The 18,009-nt window shown below is 53.2% G+C and overlaps 1 protein-coding gene across 3 annotated transcripts in view; it reads right to left on the bottom strand.

The window, feature by feature from the left end:
* Positions 1–18,009, bottom strand: part of OXTR (oxytocin receptor) — a 26,704-nt gene extending 8,695 nt beyond the window's left edge. The window contains exons 1-3 of one of the 3 annotated variants that reach the window (XM_077857977.1): positions 17,671–17,920; positions 16,254–17,255; positions 12,062–12,726 (exon numbers count right to left, since the gene is read on the bottom strand). In XM_077857977.1, the coding sequence (XP_077714103.1) occupies positions 12,524–12,726; positions 16,254–17,255; positions 17,671–17,788 (1,323 nt within the window). In that variant the 5' untranslated portion in view covers positions 17,789–17,920 and the 3' untranslated portion in view covers positions 12,062–12,523. Of the gene's footprint in view, positions 1–12,061; positions 12,727–16,253; positions 17,256–17,670; positions 17,921–17,953 lie in introns of those variants that run through there. The other 2 variants (XM_077857978.1, XM_077857976.1) reach the window with 2 other exon arrangements.

The raw sequence follows: 18,009 nt of genomic DNA, 5'->3' as shown, positions 1-18,009 counted from the left end.
CTTCAATCTGACCAACTGTAGCCATCTCCTACCATGGAAGAGAATGAGGAATCCCTCTAAAAATCCGCAAGGAAAACAATGTACCCGAGACAGCTGCTCTCAGCCACATCCTTATGAGTGAAGGCACCTGCAAGAAGGCTTGGAAAATCTTCTAGTCTTTGGTCTTGTCTACAAAAAGTTTTCAAAAAATAACTCCAGAATTCTGGGGTGTCTGGCTGGCTTGGAGTGGCATGTGACTTGATTTTTGAGCCCAACATCGGGTGCAGAGATTACTTAAATTAACAAATAAAAACTTAAAAATTAACAAATAACTCCAGAATTCAAGAGCTAAATCCAAGAAAGGATTTTTCACAGGGACAGTGGAGCCACAAGATCTAGAAGCCACCACAGATGAAGGCATGGAGATATTTGTCAGCAAAGTCACCAAGCACCAAAGGGAGAACGATGTTGGTTTGCAAGACAAACGTTTGGTTCTCAAAGTGGGATCCTTGGATCACCTGGGGACTTGTTAGAAATGTAAATTCTCAGGCCCTGCCCTAGACCTACTGGACCAGACCCCTGGGGGTGAGGTTCACCAGTGTGTTGTAAACAGCCATCCAGAGGGTTCTGACACACACAGAAGTGTGAGAACCACTGGTCTAATTATTTGGTGCACCTATTGGCACAAAAGCAAACCACAATGGATAAAACCAAAAGTCTTGCAAAAGAGAATATTTAGGAAAGCAAAGGAGGAGCATCTAATCCTTGAACTAAAATAGTAAAGAACAAGAGAGTGGAGGGACGCCTGGGTGGCTCAGTGGTTGAGCATCTGCCTTTGGCCCAGGGCATGATCCCGGGATGTGGGGATTGAGTCTCACATCGAACTTCCCACAAGGAGCCTGCGTCTCCCTCTGCCTATGTCTCTGCCTCTCTCATGAAATAAATAAATAAAATCTTTTTTTTTAAAAAAATAGGAAAGTGGGAAACTGGAGGGGAAAAAAAAAGGCCTGTTCTACTCACTTTCTATAGAAGAGAAGAAAAAAAAAAAAAAATATATATATATATATATGATTTGGATGGCTAAGAAGATGAATTTAAATGTAGCAATTCAAGCAGCCTGGGTGGCTCAGCAGTTTAGGGCTACCTTCAGCCCAGGGCGTGATCCTGGAGACCCGGGATCAAGTCCCACGTCAGGCTCCCTGCATGGAGCCTGCCTCTCTCTGCCTGTGTCTCTGCCTCTGTGTGTGTGTGTGTGTCTCTCATGAATAAATAAACAAAATCTTTTTAAAAAAATGTAGAAATTTTTTTCTGAGAAATCACCAAGACTAAAAAAAACCCAGAAAGTCCTCAAAATTGTAATTAAATGTGTAAAATAAAGGAGGCAAAATCAACACATAAAAAGTTAAAATTTTAACAGGGCATTGAGGAGTAAGGTATCAGACACATGGGCAAGAATGAAGGTGTTTAAGGATATGAAACAAAGTAGAAGGACATAGTAGGAATGAAGTTCGCACTTGGACAGGAAGGCATCACCTTTCACCTAACTGCATGTAGTTAAAATCATATCTTTTCTCTTAAGCTATTGCCTGACTTTACGTTTGGATCATTTAACTTACTTAACCTATCAAAAACAAAACAAAACAAAAAAAAAACAAAACAAAACAAAAAAAAAAAACATGCAGAAACATCAGCAGCAAAAAAAGGCTGAGGAGCCAGGGGAGATTTCCTACCTCCAGGAGGCCAGCCTGAGTGGGAGGAGTCGGGAGCAGCGCCAGCGCCTCTGCCCCCACCTGGTGGCCGCAGACCGGAAGGACGACCTGGCTCGGCTCCTTGGGGGATGCATCACCCTAAGCTGAACCTGCTCCAGTCAGGCTACCAAATGCTAAGGGTACAACTGGACTTTTAAAAATTTGGCAATATCCTAGGCATCCAAGGGCCATGCGTCCCCCGTGGTGGAAATGCAACCATCAGCAGGGAGGACAGCTATCTGGGGATCAAAAACTGGAGAGGACATCTCAAAGGAAGGAAGCAATAGAAACGAAGGCACACCAGTGAGGATGTCCAAGAACTTTCAGGGGCTGCCAGAGATGGAGTAGGAGAGTTTCACGAGAAAAGAAACGGCAAAGAGCCAGGCTGAGGAGGATCTTGAATCCAGGCTGAGATTTAATCTATATACAACGGGGAGCCATTGACTATTTCTGAGCAGGTGATTGATTGCACCTCACCAGCTCTTTGCACTTGCTGAACCCTGTTTAGACCACACTGCTGCCCTTTCTGGTGGCTAGAAAGGCTTCACAAGGCTGCAGAAGAACAGGAACAGAACAAAGCATGGAACATATCGTCCTCACGATTCACAGTGTCGTTTTCAAGAAAGCACATGAAAATGCTGACCATTGAAATCACCGCTCAAGCTTGCACAGGACCCTGTGGTTTTGTTTTTGTTTTAATATTTTATTTACTTATTCATAAGAGACAGAGACAGAGAGAGGCAGAGACATAGGCAGAGAGAGAAGCAGGCTCCCTGCAGGGAGCCTGATGCGGGACTCGATCCTGGGACTCCAGGATCACTCCCTGAGCTGAAGGCAGATACTTAACCTCTGAGCCACCCAGGTGTCCCTACCCTGTGGTTTTTAAAGCAGACTCATCCCCATTTTTTTTAAGATTTTATTTATTTATTCATGAGAGACACAGAGAGAGAGAGAGAGAGAGAGGCAGAGGCACAGGCAGAGGGAGAAGCAGGCTCTGTGCAGGGATCCCGATGTGGGACTCGATCCTGGGACTCCAGGATCACACCCTGGGCTGAAGGCGGCGCTAAACCACTGAGCCACCCAGGGATCCCCTCATCCCCATTTTATCTGTGAGGAGACAGAAGCTCAGAAGGGAAGTGACTTCCCCAGGGACACACAAGTTCCCCTGTGTGTTCCTACCTGAAATTAATGAGGTCAATCCTTTTCGAACGAGATCAGCATTCACACATGTCAGGTTGGTACCAGTTAATGAATCCTCTCAGTCCCAAAGCAAAGACACAGGCTTGCCAGGCAATGGCTCTTCTGCTATGATTTGAAGGACAGAGAGCAACTACCCTTTCTTCCACACAGACATGATTGTCCATGGAGACTAGGTACTGGCTGTTCCCAGTGATGCTCTTTTATAATCTAAGTACATCTAGGATGGGAAACACACTACCTCCTTTCAGATCCCCACCATTCATTCCTGTCAGAAATGACCCCTGTTCTAGACCAGGGACCAGCAAAATACATAGCTTGGCCTATGGGGGCCAGCTCCCACCTGATGCTTATTTTTCTAAATAAAGTTCTACTGGAACACAGCCCACACCCATTCAATCATACCTCGTCTATGGCAGCTTCTGTACAAAAAGGACAAAGCTGAGTACCCGCTACCGAGACCTTGTACCCACAAGCCTCAAACAATTACTGCCTGGGCCTTTACAGGACATTAGCCAATCCCTGATGCCTGTAGGAGGTCAGATGTTAAAAACCATTGAGAGGGGCTCAGAAGGTCAGGGGGAAACCCACAGAGCAAGCCCAGCCCACTTCTCCACATGCTACCACGAGACGAACCGGGTGGTGGCTTTGCTTTCAAGTTACCCAGGCACGGCACAAATCCTGGCTCTGTCACTTTGCACCTGTGTGTTCTAGGGTGAGGAGTCACCTAACCTCTCTTAACCTCAGTGTCTCCATCTGTGAAATGGGAGTAATAAAAAGAACTTCTTTCCAGAATCACTCCCCAGGTCCATTAGACAGGACGCCAAGTACTCATCATGATTCCTGGTGCTCAATAAAAGTAAAAACTTCATAAACTTAGCCAGTGCTATTGTCACTACACCATGACGTGTACACGCCCAGCCCAGTAAGGATAACAACCTGCGCAAAACAATGGGGAGAGGCTGCTCCCGGGGCTGGGCTGTGTCTTGGAATCTGAGATAGCCCAGGGTGGGGCACAGGACACAGGGCCCATAGGCTGAGCTTCTGGAAGCTGCACTGCCACATGGCAGTGCCTGTCCGGCGTAGCTCTCGGGCTAGACTGCGGGGCCAAGAAGGTCAGCTCATGCGTAGATTCGTTTCCTGGCTCTAAAGGCCCGCACCACAGTGTCACCAACAAGCTTATCGGCCCTATTCAGCTAGCTTGTGATTTCCTGACGGATTTAAACAGACTGAAATAATGGGCATCTTCAGGGAGGGCTTCTGGACTCCGCAAAGTCAAAGGTGTCCTAAAACAATGGACTAGCGATAGAGAATGCTCTTGCCTTATTCCGTCTTGCTTGGGGTCCTGGGAATGCCAGATCCTGCCCTGTAGATTCCAGTGCCAAGATCTGTTCAAACATCCGCAGCTGGGGAAAGCTGCTGTCTCTGCCCTCTCCTCGCTGCTCACTGCCTTCTGGCTCCAGCCTTTGGGGCATGCCGCCCTCTGGGGGTTCTTCTATACTGAAATCCTTACCGTGGGGACTGTCTTCTTTCTTCCTTTTTTTTAATTAATTGATTTGAAAGCGGGGTGGGGGTGAGCAGGGGGGGCCAGGTACAGGGAGATGGAGGGGGAGAAATCTCAAGCAGGCTCCCTGCTGAGCGCAGAGCCTGACACAGGACTCGATCTCACGACCCTGAGATCAGGACCTGAGCCGAAATCAAGAGTCAGCCACTCGACCGACTGAGCCACCCGGTTGCCCCAGGACTGTCTTCTTTCAAAACACACTGCCCACGGGGTAGCTGCTGGTGAGGCACTGATTAAAAAGGTGACTCAGTGGTGCTGCCTCCAGTTGGGTCTTGCAGGTTCTCAGCGGATGCCCTGGTGCCCGGATCCCAGGTCCCGCCTTAGGACCCAGGGGCTCATTCCCCAGCTGCCAGGGAGCTGGCCAGTGAGGCTCCTCGCCGAGTTCCTTTCAGGGCACTGCCTTTGGCCAGAGAGGAACACCCTGTCCCAGGAGCAGCCTACATCCGATGACCAGTCCATGCAAACGTACAAAGGTCCACCCCCTTTGCCTTAATTGAGGCTTCCTTCTCTGAAGGGCCGTCCCTGGACCAAGCTCCAACACTGGTCCCTGCCCACACTTTGGACGAAGCAGAGCAATGAAGTCAGAACTCATTAAAGGAGGAGCTGGAAGTCAGAATCCACGGATACCTCCAAAGGTGTGGTCTGCAGCCCGCACCTCCTCTGGGCCAGGAGGATGGCAGAGAGGGGCCCCAGGGGCGCCCCAAAGATGGGAGGGAGGAACCAGGGACATGGGATTCAGATACAAACCCTTGGGGTCTGAATCCTCCACCTAACCCTTCTCTGAGCCACATCTACCCTATGAGCCTTAACATCCTTATCTGTGAATTGGAGGTGACTCTTGCAAGGACTCTGAGAAAACTGGGAGGAAAAAGTGAAAAGGGCTTTGTGAATGGCAGTGTTTACTCACGTGATTGGTATCATTATTCACAGATATGAGATATGACCGACTGCATCATTTTTTAGAGCCCAAAGTTTGGAGGCTCCTGATCCCAAGTCTACTAAAGAAATTGTCTTTTGCCCCTTTTTCCATGACTTCCAAGATTTAAAAAAGAAAAAAACAAAAACAAAACCGGGACGCCTGGGTGACTCAGTGGTTGAGCGTCTGCCTTCGGTTCAGGTTGTGATCCTAGGGTCCTCGGATGCAGTCCCACGTCGGGCCCCCTGCGTGCAGCCTGCTTCTCCCTCTGCCTGTGTCTCTGCCTCTCTGTGTGTGTCTCTCATGAATAAATAAATAAAATCTTAAAAAAAATCAAAGCCCTGGGGTTGGATGATGTGACCCCCAAAGGAACTCCTGATGGTCCATTTGGAAAAGCTTCCCCAGCCAGTGACTAAGAAACCCAAAAGGGAAGGTGGCCACAACCTATGGAGAGCAGGATTTCAGGGTCTCTGCTGGGACCCTATCTATTCCACCCTGTGCTCCCCATAAAAATAACATCCCTCCCCAGCACAGAGCCCTGAGTGGTGCAAACTGCTCTCTCTGGTCCTTGCCAAAAAGTGAGGGCTGGTGGGAGGCACTGGTCCAGGGACTGGTCCTCACACCTGCATGGCCACCAGCTTAGGGCTTTTCTCGGAGGAAGAGGAAGAGGAGGTCAGATATTCCAGCATCCTTTCATGCCCTGGGCCCGCTACCACAGCACCAGCCCTGGGGACCTGCCCTCGAGGGAGAAACAGACGTATAAGACGGGCACTCGGGGGATCCCTGGGTGGCTCAGCGGTTTGGCGCCTGCCTATGGCCCAGGGCATGATCCTGGAGTCTCGGGATCAAGTCCCGCATCGGGCTCCTGCATGGAGCCTGTTTCTGCCTCTGCCTCTCTCTCTCTCTCTCTCTCTGACTCTCATGAATAAATACATAAAATCTTAAAAAAAAAAAAAAAAGACAGGCACTCTATTAAACAGGTGCAGCACTGGGGAATAGGCTGGTGGGCCCAAGGCTGGGGACCACGGTCTTCAAGATCTTCAAGGGTTGATCTTCAAGATCTCCTAGGCTCCAAGCAAGAGATGTGAGCAGATATGGCCACCCGCCCAAAGCCAAATCCCCTGCTGGGCAAGTGTCACCCCCAGGAGACAGGACCAAGTCGGTATTTCCACTCAGCGCTGTGATTCATGGAGGGGTGGGGGGCAGAGGGCCACTTGAGGACGAGGACGGCATGCCCCAAAGCGTTCCACCCGCCTACGAGCCTGGCTTTACTCAGGCCCCAAGAACTCCCATGTTCGGATTTCCCGGCACCCCCTCCACCGTGTCACCCAGGCCCAAATTAGCCCGAACAGCTGACGGGCAGGGCAGCCGGCCACGGCCTCTCAGCTACGTCGTGCCTGAGGCAACCAATGCATTTCACATACACTTCAAAGACCTATGGCTTAGCTAACATCTCTCATCTGAATCGAATCAAGCCTATTAACTTTTGGAAGAGGCCCTCACTCCAGAAACCAATTGCTCGGTTCAAGAACCCCCTACCAGGGCATTGGGAATTTGGGTCTAAGTACCTTATTCCTATAGGGGCTGTGTAAGAATTTGAAAACTATAGTCTACAGAAGACTTTTTGTTTAATGACTTTTTGAAAGTGCACTTATATAAAGATCGAATACTAGTATGTATCACAGAGTGCCTTCTTTGAAAAGACCACCATTTTACAACATTGGAATTGTTTAAAAATTCACAGATGTCTGATGGCCCCATGTATCATAAAGCCAGGATTCAGAGCCAAATTTGTGGGCTACAGAGCTTTAGGTGAGCTTCTAGTATGTCCTGCCCAAATCTGGGCTCACTGGGCTGGATGTAAAGAATAAAACCGACCACATTCTAGATGCAGAAGAGCTGGGGCCTTTTTGGAAAACAACCAGCCCTTCTCTACTCTGCAGGGAATGACAGGCCCTGCAGCCAACTTCAGCCATTTTGATAAAAGAGGTAAACTATAGGGCAGCCTGGGTGGCTCAGCGGTTTAGCGCCGCCTTTCTGTGTGTGTGTGTCTCTCATGAATAAATAAATAAAATCTTAAAAAATAAAAAAAAAAACTTTTAAAAAGAGGTAAACTATAAAAGACCTCCTACTCAGTATGTAGTCAACAGGCCACCTGCAGAGGCATCACCTGGATGCTTGGTAAAAATGCAGACTCTTGGGCTCCCTCCCAGACCTCCTTAATCAGAAACTGCATTTTTAAAAAAAGATTTTATTTATTTATTTATTCACAAGAGATGCAGAAAGAGGCAGAGACACAGGCAGAGGGAGATGCAGGCTCCCCGCGGGGAGCCCAATGCAGGACTCGATCCCAGGACCCCGGGATCACGCCCTGAGCCAAAGGCAGATGCTCAACCACTGAGCCACCCAGGGCGTCCCTAGAATCTGCATTTTAACAAAATCCCCCCAGGTGATTTGTGTGCTCAGTGCAGTTTTAAAAGTATCCCTCCAGGAGGGAGAAAGATAGTAATAAAGTAACTGCTGGATGATCTCAACATGGGATGTGCTGCTTGCACAGACAGCTCCTACTCATCCTTGGAAACCCTTTTCAAATGTTGCTTCCTCTCTGAAACCCTCTTGATTTTTTTCCTCCAGGGAGACAGAATCAACTAATGCCTCCTGGGGGTGACACCTGGGGGTGACAAATATCGATAGTAAAGACCTCTCTCCTTCATCATCCCTCCATGTTGTCATTACTTATGTTTTCAGACTTGTGGCTGGGGACTGCGTGTCATGTATGGAAAATAGGAAAAATTCTATAAGGGACTGAACTGAAGCATGAAATTAGCAGACAGGAAGTCCTGATATAACTGCCGCTGGCAGGCTGACAGGCAAAAGGGCCATCTCCCTGCTTGACAATAGGAGGTGGCTCTACCACTGTGAGTGGACTCTGATGCAATTCCCTCTAGGAAAACCAGGCTCACACTCAGATACCAAGTTCTGGTGGAGAGAAATGGAATAAGCAAGAGTGATCATTATGGGGTGAGGTGTGGGCCACAGAGGGCAGAGGCCCGTGGTACTGGAGCATCTGGCAACAGGCAGGAAGTGCCAGCTCCCTGCAGAGCAGGACGGCAGACTCTGGCAGAGGATGCCCCTCCGTGGCCAGGAATCAGGATCGCAGGAAGGAGGGGCTGGGACTCTCGAAGGCCTGATTACACACCCTTCCTTCCCACCCCTTATGCAAGGGTCACCGAGATTTCTAAAACCCAGAACTAGAACCTTCCTACCACCCCTCCTGCTGCCTCCTCCAGGTAAGGCTTTAGATTCTCTTTACCTTTTTTTTTTTTAATTTTATTTATTGGAGAGAGAATTAGAGAGAGCGCAAATAGGGAGAGGAATAGGGAGAAACAGACTCCCCGTGAGTGGGGACCCCGACGTGGGGCTCAAGATCTGAAATGAAGGCAGACACCTAACTGACTGAGCCACCCAGGCGCCCCCTCTCTTTACCTCTTAACACTGGTTCGAAGTACCCACAGGCTTGCTACCAGTCCTCTCCTGCAACTGCAGCCCCTCTGCTAAGAGGAGTGGTGCTCCTGAGCTCACAGCAGCTCCCACCCAACTGCACCGACCCAGCCCAGGACCTGAGAGTCTTGGAATTGCTCTGCTTTTTAAAGCAGACATTGATTGAGCACTTACTATGTGCCAGGCACTGTGCTACTGGCAGCCACAGCCCATCCTGCACACGCCTAAACCCTATCTTAATTCCAGAAAACTGGGCTCCAGGCAGGTTTGTCAACTGCCCAAGGTCACTGCTGCTGCTCCATTGTGCTACATATCAGGACCGAAGAGCCTGACGGCAGCCAGACAAAAAATGGGCTGTTGCTCCCAGAGCTCTGTAACCCACCTTGGCCTGACTGTCTCATGTTTACGTAAATCCCACGGTTGGGGTTCCGGAGTGAGGGACTGAGGATGGCTCTATGCAAACTCTCCTCACTGGAGAACTGAGGTATCAAAGCAGAGGTTGTGGGGACAGGACCCCTGGGAGGTAGTAATGACTATAGAATGAATGCATTGGCCTGCAGAGGGAGGAGACCCCTAACTGGGGGGAACTGGGGGTTTCATGAAAGGGAACGCTGGCTGAGGCTGCCATGTCCAGCTGTTCAAGCTGTGTCCTGCCCGGCTCCTGGGAGCATCATGCTCACAGCCCATGAGGTAAATGGCACGTCCTAGAACAGTGCCACAAAGCACCCGCACTTGGATTTGGCCTTTGAAGGATGGGTCTCCAGAGAAGAGCCTAGAGTGGGCATGCCTGTGGTGGGAACAGAATCACCATGGGTGCAAAGCAAAAGGACCCTGTGGGAACTGGCAAGTCGTCAGGCCTGGCTGGAGGTACACGAGGCAGACTGGCCAGAGCCTGGGGCAGAGGTGACAAGGGTGGGTGCCCTTGTTCGACAGATGTTAGCTTGGGCTACACCTACACAGTGGGTGGGAACCAGCGCTTCTCATCCAGGGGTGACTGCCCCTTAGGGGACTTTCAGCAATGTCTGCATACACTTTTGGTGGTCACAACTGAGGGGAAGGTGCCAGCCATATTCAGTGGGTAGGGCCAGGGATGCTGCTAAACGTCTCACAGTGCCCTGGGCGGCCGCCCTCCCAACACAGGTCATCTGGCCTCGAACGCCAGTAGTGCCCAAGTCCAGACACTCTGCTTTCAACCAGAAAGCTGCTGATGCAAAGGAAAGTGGCCCCACAGAGGTGTGGTCCGGCTGAGATGGAGGGCTCCTCAGGGAGCATGGGGCGGGGGGGTGGGGGGGGGCGTTGAGAAGCGCAGGCTTTGAACCGGAGTGTGAGAAGGTGGTGCCATGAGGGGACAGGCAGCTGGGTGTGTGCGTGTGTGTCCATGCGTGTGTGTGTGTGTGTGTGTGTGTGTGTTGGCAAAGAGAGCCCAGAAGTGTAGGGATGGTGAGGCCACAAAGAGAGAGCAGGGCTCTGGGGCCAGGCCAGGAATCAACTCTCTACGGGAGATCCCAAGGCCAAGCGTGGTGGACCACCGTGCAAATGCTGGCCCCACAAGGAGGGGCCCTGCAGTGGGGCAGTCTTTGGTGTAAGAGGACATGGAGCAGGTCTTGCCTCTCTGAGCCTCGGTTTGGGGGTCAAAGCCCCCCTTACCTTGCCACGTGCAGGTGAGGATGAGACGTGGGGCTGGGTACTCAACAAGTGGTGGCTACTGTTACCAACTACTCTAACTCCTTATGTCACCAAAGCAGATGCCCAGAGAGGGTGTCATGTTCCACCCCCACCGTTTCATATGGGAGTGACAGAGGCCCAGAGATCACACAGAGATGGGCCCCAAATCACAGAGACGACAAGACCAGGTCTCTGAGGGGGACTCTCACCACTGCCCAGAGCTGCCCCCTGGGACTGATGCAATGGGGTCTGGAGGAGCACAGTTCAGCCCCCAGCAGGCCCCAGGCCCTGCCCTTAGGGGTGAGCCCTGTGGGGTTCCCTCTGCTTCCAACAGTTGCCAGGGCACAAAGCGGTGGGGTCGTCTGGTGGGCCAAGCCCTCCAGCAGCTGATCAGCCAGCCCAGCCTCTCCAGAGAGGCCCTCCAGCTGGGGGCAGGCCTGCTCCAGCAGCTGACCTCTTGACACACAGCCCCCCACAGCTTTCCCCAACCCCCTCAAATATCCAGTAGATGGAAAGCGTGTGCAGCAACGCCTCACCCAACAGAGTTTTGTTTTGTTTTGTTTTGTTTTGTTTTGTTTTGTTTTGTTTCTTTGCTGTGATTAATCAAACCTCTGGGGGAAAACAGTGAAGTCATCTGGGACAGAAACCCGAAGGGAGAGCATTGGCATTAGCATCAGCCAAGAACATAACTCACAACTGCCTCATGACAAGAGCGTGGTTGTTAACTGTCCATCTAATTGCAATTTATACCCAGAAGGGCCAAGTTTAAGAGCTCTTCAAGACAGAGAATGATCTGTCCAATCAATCTCCTCCTGCCCTCCCTCCCCCACTATCAGTGGGTCACCTGAAAAGCAGGCTCTCCTAGGTGCCCAGCCCACCCAAAACTGGGGCACGACATCCCTGAGAAGGTGAGGTGGATAGGCTACGCCGGAGGGACCAGAGGGCCCCAGAGAAAGGGAGGAGCTGGGAAGTTCATTTTCAGACAGAGAGACACTTAAAGCCAGGCCCCCTGTGCATGTCCACCTTTCTCCTAGTACAACACTCCTGTCAGATATTTGGTTGCCTCCAAGTGACGGGGGTGCTCACTTCTTCCCCAGGCAGCCAGTTCCAGGGTTGGAGCGCTGCTTAGAAGAGCCTTATTTCTCTGGAGTCCAATACCACACACCCATCCCGGCCGTCTCCAGTACCTTTCTCCTCCCATATCCCTCATATTTGTGCAACCACCACAGGCTGAGCTCCCGATGAGTGTCCAGCCCTATGCCAGGCATTGGACCCACACCTTCTTGACAGAAAGTGTCCCTGCTGTGACAAGGCTCACAGTCCAGCCTTAACAAGTTTCCTTCACATACCAACCTCCCTGGACACGCTCTGTTTCCACCCTTATCCTCCTCCGCCCCGGCTCTCAGGAGAAATACACCCATCTCCTCCCTCAGGAATACCTGCCAAGATTCTCAGACTCAATCTCAAGAATGCAAACAAAACTTGTAACAAGTAGGATGCGGGAAGAGGAGGAGAAGATCACATGGCCCCCAAGTGCCACAAGGTGCACTATGTCACTCTCATAACAGCCCCAAAAGCAGGCTTCACTTCCTTGATTATACAGAGAAGGAAGTGGAGGCCCAGAGAGGTCTAACAGCTTGCTCAAGGACACACAGGAGAAAAAGGCAGAGCGAGCTCCAAACACAGGCCAACCACGTGGTTCTTTCCCTGCACAAACGATGCAGTTCCACAGGGTCTGCCCCCTGTCCTGGTCCATCAAACAGGTCCCTTGGTCCTTGTGCAGTCTCTACGCAGTGGAGGTCCCCACCCTGTTCTCTGGGCATCTTCTTGCTCCCGTGGAAATCAGTGGGTTTGAGAGAAAAGGTGACTATTCTGAAAGATGCACAGGGCTCATCTATGAAGTGTGAGATTGTTTTGTTTGTTTGTTTGTTTTTTAATTCAAAAGCTTCTCCTCTAGGAACAGAAAGTGCTTGTGAAGGATACATAGGGGGCTGGTCCAAACCTGCCGTGGGTGTCTGGTCTCACCCTTCCTCCTGCAGTCTCCCCAGCCTCTCTAAAGCAGGGCTCCAACAGCAGGTGGTTGCTTTGGGTGGGGAGGAGCTCAATTATTACCATGCTGCTCCTCTTCCTTTTCTCTCCTCTCACTGTTTCTGCTTCTAAACAATGGAAATATTGAAATTGAGAGTTTTCTTCTTTGCTTTGGCTCTTAGAAAAAGGAAGCCTTCTGTGGCTCACCTCTACACACAGAGCCTTTATTATTATTACTATTATTATATTATAATTTTCCTATCCTTTTCTCCCCTTCATCCAAGTTTCCTTGTATCTACTTTGCCTTGCCACAGTACCCAAATCTTTGTGGCCAACCTCTTATGACTTTTGGACAAGGTGAGCTTGTCCTGTAAAGACAGCACTCAGTGTGAACTAAGATGTAGGAGGGAAAGAAGTCCATCAAAGGAGACAGGTGTGAAAGGAGCACCTGGGTTTGGAGAGAATGCCAGAGCACACAAACCCCAATGGAGGCAGGGACTTTGAGGACTGCGAAGGGCCTGGAGGCCAGCTGCCAAGGCAAGCATGACTTCTCCAGCTGCGCTGGTAGCCCATGATCTGTAGCCAGTGGTAAGGAGCTTCTCACTCCCTCGGAGGCTTTCATGATGAGGCTACTGGCAGGAACAGATCCCACATTTGCCCCATTCCCTTCACCTCTATCTATAACCACCCTCCACCACCAGGCTTCCCTGAAGAACGTCAGGCTGCTCTCAAAGTGAGTCCTGAACTTCCAGTCTCCACTCCCCAGGAGATGAGCGGAGCAAGGGGCCCTGATCTGGATAGTTTGCATCGCTTCTAAATGCCCTTCCTCCTGGAAAGTGAGGGCTGTGCATTCCTTCCACAGTGCTGACCAATCTCTTGAGTAGCTCAAGTCTATTTGTTTTATTCTTTACCACTTGCCAATGGCCTCCAGGCGGAGTCGTATCTCCAAAGTGACCGTAAACACCATTATTTCTATGGTCCAGCCTGCTACTTGCAATTATCCCAATTCATGCCAATTGGGCCCAGAGCCCACGTCCACTCAGACCCTCACTGCAGCCCTGAGGCCGAGGCATCACTTGGCTGGGCTGGTGACCAGAGCCCGAATCCTCAGGGCTTGATAGGCCTGTCACACGGGGACTGGGTGCCTGCCCCTGGCAGCAGCAGCAACATCATGAATCCCCTGCTGGCTGCATCTGTTCCCTTCTCAGAGCACTCAGGACAGAGTGCTGAGGAGGACAAGGGGGACCTGGGCTTTCCATGTGGCACCCACCCTTTCCTCTGAGCTGGGAAAGAAGCAGAGGAACAGATGGTAGACCTGAGGTTCTTAGAATCTGTTTCTCTCCCTGCTCCTGGAGCCTGAGAGCAGGAGCCTGGCCGTACTGAAGGCCCACCGGGGAAATCCTCAGGGGACCCTGTGCACCTAAAAGGCCTCTGGTCCCCACTCTAGCTGGAGGCGCTCTCTCACTCTCTCTCTTCCTGTGTTTTCAAGACAGAGACGTGGATTGTCTGGTGGCCTTTTATTTATTTTTTTTTTTCTGGTGGCCTTTTAAAGTGTAGGAAAGAAAGAAAAAGTAATAAAAGTGTAGGAAAGATCTATACCTCACTCGATGATGATGATATGTGTTGACCATATACTCTCATTCTTTAGGGAGGAAACTGGAAAAGGAGAGCAGGTGAGGGGGGTGGACAAGAGAGTCCTATGAAGAGGGGGTGGGGGAAAGAAGGAGGGGGAAAAGTGAATGGGAGAGGCCAGGGGAGGGAAAGACAGAAGAATCAGAGTATCTGCTGAAAAAATGCACTGAACACTGAAATGTCCTTATTCTAAAAGCAAGATGCTAATGGTCAAAGGAGAGAAGGGGACCGACCCCTCACCCAAAGTCCCACACTAGTAAGGGCTGGAGGGAGGGCTCCCCAGTATGTCTCCCCAGTATCTACTCAGGATCCGTCTCATTTCCTCAAGGACTGGTGTTTGAACTCCTCAAGCCCTGGGTCTGGTATTTTCCACCCAGAAAATTGGTGTAGCCTGATGTCTTAATTAGAAATACCCACTGCTGACTTATGCCCAACCCAACTCCCTAGCTCTGTGTCCCTCATCAGAAGCTTGGCACAGGAGGAAACAGCTGGGGTGGGAGCAGGAACCCCCAGCTCTAGTCTGTCTCCAATTGGTTGTATGACCAGGAGCAAGCACCTTCCCCACGCTGGACCCCTGAACCCTTTCCACAAGATGTGACCAGAGGCTGCACCATGGAACCAGGCTGGCTTTGCTGGGTCTGCACAGCAGTCCTCCCCCCACACTACCCCAGTCCGCTGCACCCCAGGTGATCAGTGAGTGCTGAACTGAAAGGATAATTGCCCTGGCCACTAAGAAAAAACGCTAGGTTAATAGGGAGGGCTGGGTAAAGCCAGGACTCTGTGGTTTCTGGAAGAGAGCAAAGCAAAGTTATCCGGCTGAATGAAGGGAGATTTCAGCTTCCAAGGCATGGTTGTATTTTAGACCTTTGGGAACAGGAGTGATCACATCTAGAAATGGGGCATTTCTGCAAAAAGGGTAAAAGTAAACCCCTTGATCTACCCTTATAAGCATTAGAGTTGCCTGCATCCCAGTGCAGTGCTATGTGCTTACCCCCAAACAAAAAGGTGTGGAGCTACTGGAATTGTGTGTGATGAAGGCTGAGCTGCCTGAAGCTTTCGGCAGCCCAGTGCTGGCCACAAGCCCCGGGACCCACGACACTCTCTGCTCCCCCCAAGCTCCCTCCCCACAGACCATCCCATTCCCTCTCTCTTCCCCTGGTCTTCCCCACACAAGCCACCCTCAGCCCAGACCTCCCCAGTCCTCCCATGAGGAGAGCACATTCCTTCCCTACAGAAATCACCCAGCCTCCCAGGTCAAATTGAAATTTTTGTGTAGGGGCTCCCTCCCTTTTTCCACCCACCCCTTCCCATCCTCCAGCACAAGCAACACAAGCAAGATCTCTGGCTCTGGGCACCCCCCAACACCCCTCTCCCCACTTGCCCCCTGTGGCACTCACCTTTCTACCTTACAAGACTCACCACCTCCAACAGGCGAGGGCTTCAGGGACTGGACCCTACATCCCGAGGAGGCCCTGCCCTGTATGTCCTCCGCCCGCCCGGAAGGAGCTGGACAAATCAAACAGCCCACCTGCTGCTGCCCGCATCCAAACCAGGCCCGGAGTGTTCGGGCCGACTTGAACTTAAAAGGGAACTTCAACACTGAGTACACGTAGAGTGGTGGGAGCTTGAGCTTGTACCCGGGTTGGAAACTTTCTCCCACCACTCACTAACCAGGTTATGCCCCACAAGGAGCGCAAGGACTGTGCTACCTAAGGACGTGCGGGCGCCATCTCCTCCTCTCACTCCCCTACTGCCTGGTGAGATGCTTTCCTCATTGTGCCATTTTACAGAAGATGAAGTCAAGGCTCAGGGAAGCTAAGCCCCAAGTCCCTGGGCCAATGGACCCATGGAGCCCCGACTCACCCCCAGCTCTGCGGGATTCCCAAACCCACTCCCCCCACGCCCCACCCAGCCGCTCGGGATCCCCAGAGCGCGGTCGGTGCAGCGCAGGCAGGACGAGGACCCCCGTGCCCCACCCCCGCCCTCCTGCTCCCTCCTCCGAGGTCCCCGCCCCGCTCGCTACCTTCCTTGGGCGCATCGGCGTCCCAGACGCTCCACATCTGCACGAAGAAGAACGGCGTCCAGCACACGATGAAGGCCAGCACGATAATGAAGGTCATCTTCACGGTGCGGATCTTGGCCTTGGAGATGAGCTTGACGCTGCTGACCCGAGCCAGGGCCGCGCGCCCCGCGCCCTCCCGCCCCTCCGCGGCCGCCGCCGCCGCCGTCTTGAGTCGCAGGTTCTGCCAAATTTTGAAGCTGATGAGGCCGTAGCAGGCGGCGAGCACGATGACGGGCACGATGTAGACGGAGAGCGTGATCCACGTGACGTAGGCCTTGGGCCCCCAGGGCTGGATGAAGACGGCCCAGCAGTCGAAGACGCCGTCGGCCACCTCGCGCAGCGAGAAGATGTGCACCTGCGGCGCGCTGGCCACCAGGCAGCCCAGCCACGTGGCGAGCACGGCCAGGCGGTCCGCGCGGCGGCGCAGCGCCCTCAGCGGCTGGCAGATGGCCAGGCAGCGGTCCAGGGACATGAGCAGCAGCAGGTAGGTGGAGGCGAACATGCCCACCACCTGCAGGTACTTGACCAGGCGGCACAGCAGGTCGGGCCCGTAGAAGCGGAAGGTGATGTCCCACAGCAGCTGCGGCAGCACCTGGAACACCGCCACCACCAGGTCGGCTATGCTCAGGTGCTTCATGAAGAAGAAGAGGCGCGAGTGCTTGTGGCGCGTGGTGCGCAGCGCCAGGAGCACGCACGCGTTGCCGCTCAGCGCCAGGAAGAGGATGAGGCACAGCACGGCCACCTCCACGCGCGCCAGGGCCTCGTTGCGCTGCGGGGGCCCGGCCGTGCGGTTGCCCTGCGCCGCCGGGGCCGCCTCGCTGCCGTTGCCCGCCTCCGCGCTCCAGTTGGCCGCCAGCGCGCGCTCCATGGCCGCGCCCCCGGCCCCCAAGCCCTTCGGAGGAGGCGGCGCGGCGGGGGGTCCGCTCCCGGAGACTCCGAGGGGGCCGATCTGCTGGTCCCGGCCTGGAACGGATCCAGAGCGCGGCCGTGAGAAGACCGAGCGCTCACCTCCCGAGGCGCGCGCGCGGTACAGGTGTCCCCGCCCCAGGAACCCCAAGTTCTTTGGGACTAGGGGCGCCGCCGCCTCCCGGGGGTGCTGTTCAGGCTGTTCAGCCGCGCCCCCCCCGAAATCCCCGTTGGGGGTATCTCCTCCGAGCCCCCGGAATCTACCAGACTGACAGCTCCCTCCCTAAGATGCTGGGGCACCTGCACCGAGGGAGGGGGCGGATTCCAATGGAACACTCCCCCCCGCCCGGGACCGGGCCTCCTGATCAGGCCCCCTCAGCCGGAGATCCCGAAACTGGCGACCCGCCTGCCCCCCTCCGAGCCTCGGCACGTCGGTCTTCCGCAAGACGCCCCAACAGCCATCAGTCCTTACTCGGGTTGCTTCCCCCGGCGATTGCCCCAAACAGCCACTTGCTTGGGAATCCCCCGCTCAGCACCATCCCCCTCAACCTCCGATCTCTAGGACGTTGGCCATCCCCTCGCGGGGGCATCGCCACCCCAACCCCGCGGTTCCTCCTAGCCCCAGGGCGCCCAGCTGCCGCTCCCGGGGACCCCTCCCGTGGGGATCCTCCGCAGCCCAGCGGCCCCTGGAAGCCCACGCGGTCCCGGCCCTCGACAGTTACGGGCTGTGCATCCTGACCCGGAGCGTGCCTCACCCCCGCACTCGGGGTCCAGCGGCTCCGCCGGCCCCCGCCAGCCCGCCTGCCGGTGC

Source organism: Canis aureus, chromosome 19, assembly GCF_053574225.1.
Source record: "Canis aureus isolate CA01 chromosome 19, VMU_Caureus_v.1.0, whole genome shotgun sequence".
Classification (NCBI taxonomy): Eukaryota; Metazoa; Chordata; class Mammalia; order Carnivora; family Canidae; genus Canis; species Canis aureus.
Note: the sequence above shows the minus strand (reverse complement) of the source record. Positions and strands in the feature narration are given on the sequence as shown.